Source organism: Oncorhynchus masou, unplaced genomic scaffold (genome assembly GCF_036934945.1).
Source record: "Oncorhynchus masou masou isolate Uvic2021 unplaced genomic scaffold, UVic_Omas_1.1 unplaced_scaffold_3190, whole genome shotgun sequence".
NCBI lineage: Eukaryota > Metazoa > Chordata > Actinopteri > Salmoniformes > Salmonidae > Oncorhynchus > Oncorhynchus masou.
In genome coordinates, this window is record NW_027009606.1 from 25,096 (window position 1) to 34,805 (window position 9,710).

Here is a 9,710-nt window from a genome sequence, read left to right on the forward strand (position 1 = left end):
TGTATGTTCTGTATTATGTATATGTTCTGTATTATGTATGTATGTTCTGTATTATGTATTATGTATGTTCTGTATGTATGTATGTTCTGTATTATGTATTATGTATGTTCTGTATTATGTTATGTATGTTCTGTGTTATGTGTTATGTATGTTCTGTATTATGTATTATGTATGTTTTGTATTATGTGTTTTGTATGTTCTGTATTATGTGGTATGTATGTTCTGTATTATGTATTATGTATGTTCTGTATTATGTATTATGTATGTTCTGTATTATGTGTTATGTATGTTCTGTATTATGTGTTATGTATGGTAAGTCTTTTTATGCAACTGTTTATGAAGTAAATTCTCTGTGTAAACTGAGCAATAATTTATAAAGTCAAAGTCGAAGCGGAATGGAGCTTTTATATTATTATATGAGCTTCAGTATTAGAACATTGTCCTTCTCTATTTCACTGTATATTAGGTTTGTGAAGGAAAAATGAGACACGGGGTTGTTTTGTAATGGATATCAGTGATTAGATATTTTAATTATGTTGAAATCACAATTGATCCCCAACTCAGTTAAAATCACCGTTGAAATTCTATTGCGGGATTGTAATTGTCTCATTCAACGTGAGAAATGGCCCCTACAAGGAACATTTTATTTAATAGCCTACAGTTGCAGTAGGCAATGTAATTGGTATATATTGAGGTGGGACTTGCAACAGAGTGAAAAACAACTTCATAATCTACAGTTATAAATAGAGGGGGGTTAAATCTGAACAGTTGACAAAATAAGAAGCTATGGGATGCAAGTGTAACGTGTGGGATTTGAACCCACCAGTTCAAATAACACAATTAAGAGTCATCCTTCAAACCATTCAAGATGCATTGAAGACTGGAGTTCCTCGCAATGGGTCTCGAAACCCAGCTAAATTACCTTACAGGCGGGGCTACTCGCTAGTATAAATGCAGAGGTCCGCAGTCCGTAGCACATTTACTCACTCAGAACTTCCGACCCTCCACTTTGATCCCCTGCGCTCTCTTATTGCCGCCACGACTGCACAGCATTTCCCACGCACCGCATCAGAACCATGGATAGCTCAGGAGTGCTGCTCCGACTGCTGTGTATCGGTCTGATGTCCGTTGTTTGCCGAGGACAGGCGTCACATGAAGTTTCCGCAGAGGACTTTGGCGCGCAGAACTCTGCCGCGGCCGCAGAGAAAGAACTTGTAAGTTCATATAGGGAATCACTTTTGTTGTTTCAGGCTACCCTGGCATGTTGGTCCTGATCTATATATGCATGCACTACAGGTTCTCAATTTAATATATAAATCTAAGTCAATATAATTCGAAATATAAAATATAAATGCAATCTAAATGTTCGCCCATGATTGTATTATGGTCAACATAACCTTATTCAGCAGTTCGTCCTGATAAAGGTGTCCTTGAGAATCCGATTTATCCATCAGCTTTATCCATGGTTGAACACAGGGATGGGGCTAAAGATTTTGTCCACTGGCCAGTCGGGCTAGTAAACCAACATTTATACTAGCCCGTCTGAAATGTACCGGCCTCGGTCTAGCTGGCTATCTTATTTAATGTCCATCCCTGGTTGAACCTCTGGAACATATCGCTAAATGTCAAATGTGACACCTGAAGAGATAAAGTTCCACAAGAGGATCTTCTGGAAACAAAACTATAGCCTCTATAACACTGACATTGTCGTTGGGTAGTACATAAACCCATGGGGAAATTGCACTCATATAGGAGTATAGATTTTAAAACTCCCCTTGAGAAAAGCAATGAGAAATTCCATTGACCCTGTTTCCTTTACTCTGTGTCACAGGTGGAGGCGATGGAGGCTCTTCTAGTGAAGATGCAGAGCCATCTGCCTTCTAATGAGAAGAGAGGGATGATCCCTCCTGTGAGTCCTAATATGTTCCTGTTTAAAACTAACTTTTACCAATGTTATTTTTGACCAAATGGAGGTTATGACTGCATTTAAAATCCTCAGGACTTTTCAAGTATCAAAGAGGTGTTATAAACTGGGTGGTTCGAGCCCTGAATGCTGATTGGCTGAAAGCTGTGGTATATCAGAGTATACCATTGGTCTGACAAAACATTTATTTGTACTGCTCTAATTAAGTTGGTAGCCAGTTTATAATAGCAATAAGGCACTTTAGGGGTTTGTGATATATGGCCAATGTACCACAGCTAATGGCTGTGTCCAAGCACTCCGCGTTGCGTCTTGCATTAGAACAGCCCTTAGCCATGGTATATTGGCCATATACCACACCCCCCCAGGCCTTATTGCTGAAATATATTATAGGAGTTTATTTATTTGGAACAAAATGTGGATGCCTGTTATTAAAGGGGAAGTTTAGGATTTGACAACTTTATTTTAGATAGTTCCTCACCCTGAAAGCAGTCCATGGGTCAGGAGAAGCTTTAATCCATGGTTTGGTTTTCTTGAAATATTCCCTATTTCAGCTAACTTTAGCCACCACAAGCTAACAATCAATAATAGTGGCATGTGAGCTGTTTTTTTGTAATGGCCAAATCACCTGAAATCAACTCAAATCAACTCCATATTTTATTTGATGTCACGGGCATTTGGCTTTTTTTGGTAAAATCCTGAACACCCCTTTAAGCCCCCCATGTTTCTCCCACTCTGTGTTATAGTCTGGCCACCATTTCAATGCAGTTCAATTGAAAGTTTATGTAAAACCAATTAACGAGTATAAGTTGTCAGTATAATTAAATGCAAGCGGAGAAATGCCAACAGCCTTTGATTTGAGTGCAATTATACAGCCTATTGTAGATAGCGTCCCTAAGTCTAATTAACTGAAAGGAGGAAGAGTCTAAAGAACCAGCTAACACCAGCGAACAGCAAACTAATTAGAAATTTCATTACCATCGCTGACTAACTCTTTCTCTCCTAATTAAATGTGTTTTTTTTAGTTAAGGACTGTGTTTTGCGATAAAGCTACTTTGTGTTTCCTCTCTATATCTCTTTCTCTCTCTCCGTCTATCTATCTCTCCCCCCTCACTCACTCTCTCTCGGTCTCTCAGTGTGGTATGGGCGACCGGTGTGCCTTGAGGCATGGACCCCGCATTGGGAAGCTCTGTGACTGTGGCAGAGTCAGCAGCTGCAACTCCTTCCTCCTCAAATGTCTCTAAACTCCCTCAAGGAGAAGCACTTCACTAGAACCACCACATCCAACGCTCCAGCCAAGACAGAGGAATATCATCATCAACTTGTATCATCACCTGTATCCCAGATGATAACCTATTCCCACTACTTTAGACCATGTCCCCAAGGGCTCGGGTCAATATTATTGCAATATTTAGGGAATATGGGGAGTCTGTGACAAACCACTGTGTCCACAACCGCAAGGGATATGCAGCATCCACAAGCTGTAGGCCAACATTATGGCACCTGAGTTTTTTCTTGTTTTGTCCTTGTGCTTTGATAAAGTCCTTTCCATTGAAAGAGGAGCATGGAGGTGTTCTGTAACCCAGAAAGCATTTACAGCATGTGCACTCTAGACTGTCAAACAAATAAACATGTTGGTCATCTCACTTGTTTTGGATTTAGTGTTCTTATTTCAATACCTCAATGCAAAAATCCAAAAGGTAATTTTGGGATCAAACTGTGACTTAAAGAAATCATTCACTTTAAGATATGATGCATTCCAGCTATCATTAAGAACACAATTACAAAATAGTTCAACACATAGATCTACTGTAGTCTCTTAATGTCATAGCTGGAATTATCATGTAACACAGTCTATGTGAGTCTCGCAGTCTATCTACATTCCAGTGTCCTGTGTTGATCCAGGACATGTTCACCTCAGGGTCGTGTTCATAATGAAGAAAACGGGAGGGAGGGACTACCTGAACATTTTGCTATGATGTGCTCCAATGAATACGACCCATGGTGTTGTTCATTAGGTACAACATTGAAGAAAACAAAGTCAAACGGGGAGGTAGGACTATCTGCATTTGTCCAATAAGAAACGTTTTCATTGCAAAATGTTTTCCTACGCTATGGCCTAATAATCACAACCCTGCCTTTTAGGACATCTTTCAGCGCACAGGAGAAACCAACCATTATGTAAACTAATGAGGAGGTTAGATATGATTCTGTTTGCTAGTAAACGTCAATACAACTCAATGCCATCGTTCCAGAAGACAACTGTAACCCAACGGCTGCTCCTGGACATAGCAAATATTTACATGGGTATCACAAACAAAACACATTTGCATCACCTATTTGCTTGCCACTGTAGCAAAAGGCAGTACAGCATGACTGGTTGCCTGAGCTATGTGTAAAGGAGGTGACATTTTCGGTGCCAATATTCTGTCAGTACTACGGCTTCCCACCTTAATTTAAACACGTGAAGGAGTATGTGACATGGAAGGTCGTCTTCTTGACCTCCGAACTGAGGGAAAGTTGGCAGAAGCGGAAGCACTGAGTCGGATGACGCGTTAAGTAACGTTAATGTAAATGAGTGGAAAACTGTCACGTTGAGGAATGGAGCAAAACGGGATAAAGTTGTTCATGAAGACAGGCTTTGGTCTATTAATGGTCTGTTCCTTGTTGGAGTTAGTTTCATGGGAAAATCTGTGTTTTTGGAAGATCCATTAGCAGTCAAGGAGATGGTGGAGGACCCACTGGAAAAGGTGGTGTCAATCAAAGTGACCAGGAGCGGTATGGTGTTGATTTATTGTGTCAGAAGAACAAAAGGAAAGTGCATTGTGTCTCTCTGAATTATCGGAGTATAATTCAAAGTTGATATTGATACCCCTCATTCCACACAATACCATGGTTATTGAGCCATGTGCACATGGTTCTGTACACTGTATAATGTTTGTTTATTCACACAAAACTGTTTCACGTAAGTACTACACACTGTGACCAGACTGTGACCTCCCGCTGTGATATGAGCCAAACCCTCTTATAATGCACCATTACTGTAAATATTCAGGTCAAACATTCAAATGCACAACATCTTTAAACAGAAAGGACTTGGGTTCAAACAGTCTTGGTTTCCTTTCAAATACTTTAGCGGCACTTGATTGAGTTTTTCTGGTTTAATGGAACCAATGAAATCGTCCCAGAAGTCCAAACCCTGTGTCCTCTGCCCATCTGGCACTCCAGCCAAGCGCAATCAAACACTCAATGTATTTGAAAGAAAAAAATACTACTTGAAACCAGGTATAAAACACAGTGGGCCATAACCTAGCTGTCGGACTGCATTGAGTGCACATCCCAGAAATTCAGAGTGTCTCCATCCACAAGTCCATAAAAGGACAGTAATGTTAGAGAGCATGGCTCATTTAAAGATCCCCTGGTTTCTTGCTTTGGGGGAAATTATATCAAGTCAAGCACAAACCCCATGGCACTGCCTTTCCAACCATGATGCACCATTTCAGTGTGCAAAAAAACCATGTCAATAATGATACATCTTTATGGCTGAATGTCGCTCTGTTTGGGATATTTGTCGCTGTGAGCGATACATTATTAAGGGGTGTCATTGTAATGTATGTGTCTGGGTGGTGGCACGTCTGGTGTGTGTATGTGAAGAAATGTATTTGTTGGGATTGGAGGTGTCAAGAAAAATATGAATCTGGTTAATGGGAAACTAGGCATCCTAATATGCAGATTGGGTATCTTAAAGTGAATGAGAATCTCTTTCTCTATCTCGCACTCTCTGTCTTTCTCTTTCTCTCTCTCTTCCTCTTTCTATCTCTCTCTCATTCTCTCTATTGCAAAAGGTATGTACAAAAATATATAAAATCAAATACAAATTGCACGTTTTATGTCAAATCAAATCAAATTTATTTATATAGCCCTTCGTACATCAGCTGATATCTCAAAGTGCTGTACAGAAACCCAGCCTAAAACCCCAAACAGCAAGCAATGCAGGTGTAGAAGCACGGTGGCTAGGAAAAACTCCCTAGAAAGGCCAAAACCTAGGAAGAAACCTAGTGAGGAACCAGGCTATGTGGGGTGGCCAGTCCTCTTCTGGCTGTGCCGGGTGGAGATTATAACAGAACATGGCCAAGATGTTCAAATGTTCATAAATTATTAGCATGGTCCAATAATAATAAGGCAGAACAGTTGAAACTGGAGCAGCAGCACGGTCAGGTGGACTGGGGACAGCAAGGAGTCATCATCACTCCTACCCCGGTCAACAGCACTGCACCCCCCACAGCAACTCGCCCAAGCCTTCCCCATTTCTCCTTCTCCCAAATCCGTTCAGCTGATGTTCTGAAAGAGCTGCAAAATCTGGACCCCTACAAATCAGCCGGGCTAGACAATCCGGACCCTTTCTTTTAAAATTATCTGCCAATATTGTTGCCACCCCTATTACTAGCCTGTTCAACCTCTCTTTCGTGTCGTCTGAGATCCCCAAAGATTGGAAAGCAGCTGCGATCATCCCCCTCTTCAAAGGGGGGGACACTCTTGACCCAAACTGCTACAGACCTATATCTATCCTACCATGCCTTTCTAAGGTCTTCGAAAGCCAAGTCAACGAACAGATTACCGACCATTTTGAATCTCACCATACCTTCTCTGCTATGCAATCTGGTTTCAGAGCTGGTCATGGGTGCACCTCAGCCACACTCAAGGTCCTAAACGATATCTTAACCGCCATCGATAAGAAACATTACTGTGCAGCCGTGTTCATTGACCTGGCCAAGGCTTTCGACTCTGTCAATCACCACATCCTCATCGGCAGACTCGACAGCCTTGGTTTCTCAAATGATTGCCTCGCCTGGTTCACCAACTACTTCTCTGATAGAGTTCAGTGTGTCAAATCGGAGGGTCTGCTGTCCGGACCTCTGGCAGTCTCTATGGGGGTGCCACAGGGTTCAATTCTTGGACCGACTCTCTTCTCTGTATACATCAATGAGGTCGCTCTTGCTGCTGGTGAGTCTCTGATCCACCTCTACGCAGACGACACCATTCTGTATACTATACTATACTTCTTTGGACACTGTGTTAACAACCCTCCAGGCAAGCTTCAATGCCATACAACTCTCCTTCCGTGGCCTCCAATTGCTCTTAAATACAAGTAAAACTAAATGCATGCTCTTAAACCGATCGCTACCCGCTCCTACCCGCCTGTCCAACATCACTACTCTGGACGGCTCTGATTTAGAATACGTGGACAACTACAAATACTTAGGTGTCTGGTTAGACTGTAAACTCTCCTTCCAGACCCATATCAAATATCTCCAATCCAAAGTTAAATCTAGAATTGGCTTCCTATTTCGCAACAAAGTATCCTTCACTCATGCTGCCAAACATACCCTTGTAAAACTGACCATCCTACCAATCCTCGACTTTGGCGATGTCATTTACAAAATAGCCTCCAATACCCTACTCAACAAATTGGATGCAGTCTATCACAGTGCAATCCATTTTGTCACCAAAGCCCCATATACTACCCACCATTGCGACCTGTACGCTCTCGTTGGCTGGCCCTCGCTTCATACTCGTCGCCAAACCCACTGGCTCCATGTCATCTACAAGACCCTGCTAGGTAAAGTCCCCCCTTATCTCAGCTCGCTGGTCACCATAGCATCTCCCACCTGTAGCACACGCTCCAGCAGGTATATCTCTCTAGTCACCCCCAAACCAATTCTTTCTTTGGCCGCCTCTCCTTCCAGTTCTCTGCTGCCAATGACTGGAACGAACTACAAAAAGCACTGAAACTGGAAACACTTATCTCCCTCACTAGCTTTAAGCACCAACTGTCAGAGCAGCCCACAGATTACTGCACCTGTACATAGCCCACCTATATTTTAGCCCAAACAACTACCTCTTTCCCTACTGTATTTAATTAATTTATTTATTTTGCTCTTTTGCACCCCATTATTTTTATTTCTACTTTGCACATTCTTCCATTGCAAATCTACCATTCCAGTGTTTTACTTGCTACATTGTATTTACTTTGCCACCATGGCCTTTTTTTTGCCTTTACCTCCCTTATCTCACCTCATTTGCTCACATTGTATATAGACTTGCTTATACTGTATTATTGACTGTATGCTTGTTTTGCTCCATGTGTAACTCTGTGTCGTTGTATGTGTCGAACTGCTTTGCTTTATCTTGGCCAGGTCGCAATTGTAAATGAGAACTTGTTCTCAACTTGCCTACCTGGTTGAATAAAGGTGAAATAAATAAATAAAAAATCATGTCAGGTAGTCCTGGGGCATGGTCCTAGGGCTCAGGTCCTCCGAGAGAGAGAAAGAAAGAGAGAATTAGAGAGCATATGTGGGGTGGCCAGTCCTCTTCTGTATGTGAGACTAATCTATTTCATGTATGATATTGATATAGGATAAAATAATTGTAATAATCTAAATATGTGATTTTAATGCACTTTTTGCAATCTTCTTCTCTCCAGCAATTATCTCTTTGAAAGTATGTGAATATTCATTGCCCACATGTTGGCCTCATCTCAACTTATCTTTGGTGAAACAGTTGGCCTTGACTTATCCTAAGATGGCCGACAGACAACTACTACCCTGGTTTCTGTAATTTGATCCTGTTTGTCTTCAGTTAGCCTCACTACACCGTGTCTATAGACGTGGCTCCAGTCTGCCTGAACACAGCCTGGGTCTCTTTTCTCTCAACCCCTCTTATTACATCAGTGTTCTAGTGATGGTCTGGTGATGGGACACAACAGGACCTGTGTGTTCACTAATGTCTGTCACACCCATCACGCCCCCTGGGCTCCTGTCAAAGCAATGGAGACAGGAAGGACCAGACTGAGACTGTGTTAATCATGTTAAAGTAAGGAGAGGCTATCATACTGACGGTGGGGGCAGGGTCCATCCTCTCATTGTCTGTCAGACTAACACTAATGTAGTGTTCAAGGGGGAACCGCCATAGTGGAGCTTCAACATCCAAGCCTGTAGTTACAGGGCAAGTACACTGCCTCCTGTGCCATAAAAGTCCAGACCTCTTGGCAGAAGCTGTCACGTTCGCTGGAATAAATGTCAGACCAAGGCGCAGCGGATGTTGAGTTCCACATTATTTATTAGAAAGTGAAACTAAGCAACAAGAAATAAACAATAAACTAACCGTGACTACAGCGATGCTTCGTGCACTAACTCAAACACAATATCCCACAAACGCAGGTGGGAACAAACACTACTTAAATATGATCTCCAATTAGAGACAACAATTACCAGCTGCCTCTAATTGGGAATCATACAAATCACCAACATAGAAACATGAAAACTAGAACACCCACATAGAAAGAATAAACTAGACTAACCCCCCAGTCACGCCCTGACCTACTCCACCATAGAAAATAAAGACTTTCTATGGTCAGGACGTGACAGAAGCAGTATTGCGTCTACAAGAAGGTTATACTATTGCCTGCTTAGAATCAGAATGGACAGTCATTTCACGTTTTATGGATATAGTACATTTAATTGATTTGTATCTTTGATTTTCATACAATCTGTACATATTTGAAGATCACTGAAACGTATATCATCATACAGAAACCCAAATTACAGTTAATGAACTGTTAGTTATTTTAAGTAGCTAAGATATTGAGCAGGAGGAACAACTCAAAGAGCAGTATTTTTCTCCACCACTTTAGCAAGCAAAGTGTTTCTGCTCAGAACAGGTCTTGGGACAACGTGTCTGTCGGCACTCTGGGCAGCTGTAGACAGCCTTCAGATCATCCTGATCCCAG

The 9,710-nt window shown here is 41.7% G+C and overlaps 1 protein-coding gene across 1 annotated transcript; it reads left to right on the top strand.

Annotated features, from left to right (window-relative positions):
• Positions 1–981: 981 nt before the first annotated feature.
• Positions 982–3,567, top strand: LOC135534241 (cocaine- and amphetamine-regulated transcript protein-like). The gene is made up of 3 exons (XM_064961324.1): positions 982–1,214; positions 1,832–1,909; positions 3,058–3,567. The coding sequence occupies exons 1-3, from the start codon at positions 1,077–1,079 to the stop codon at positions 3,163–3,165; spliced, it is 324 nt and encodes a 107-aa protein (XP_064817396.1). The 5' UTR covers positions 982–1,076; the 3' UTR covers positions 3,166–3,567.
• Positions 3,568–9,710: the final 6,143 nt, after the last annotated feature.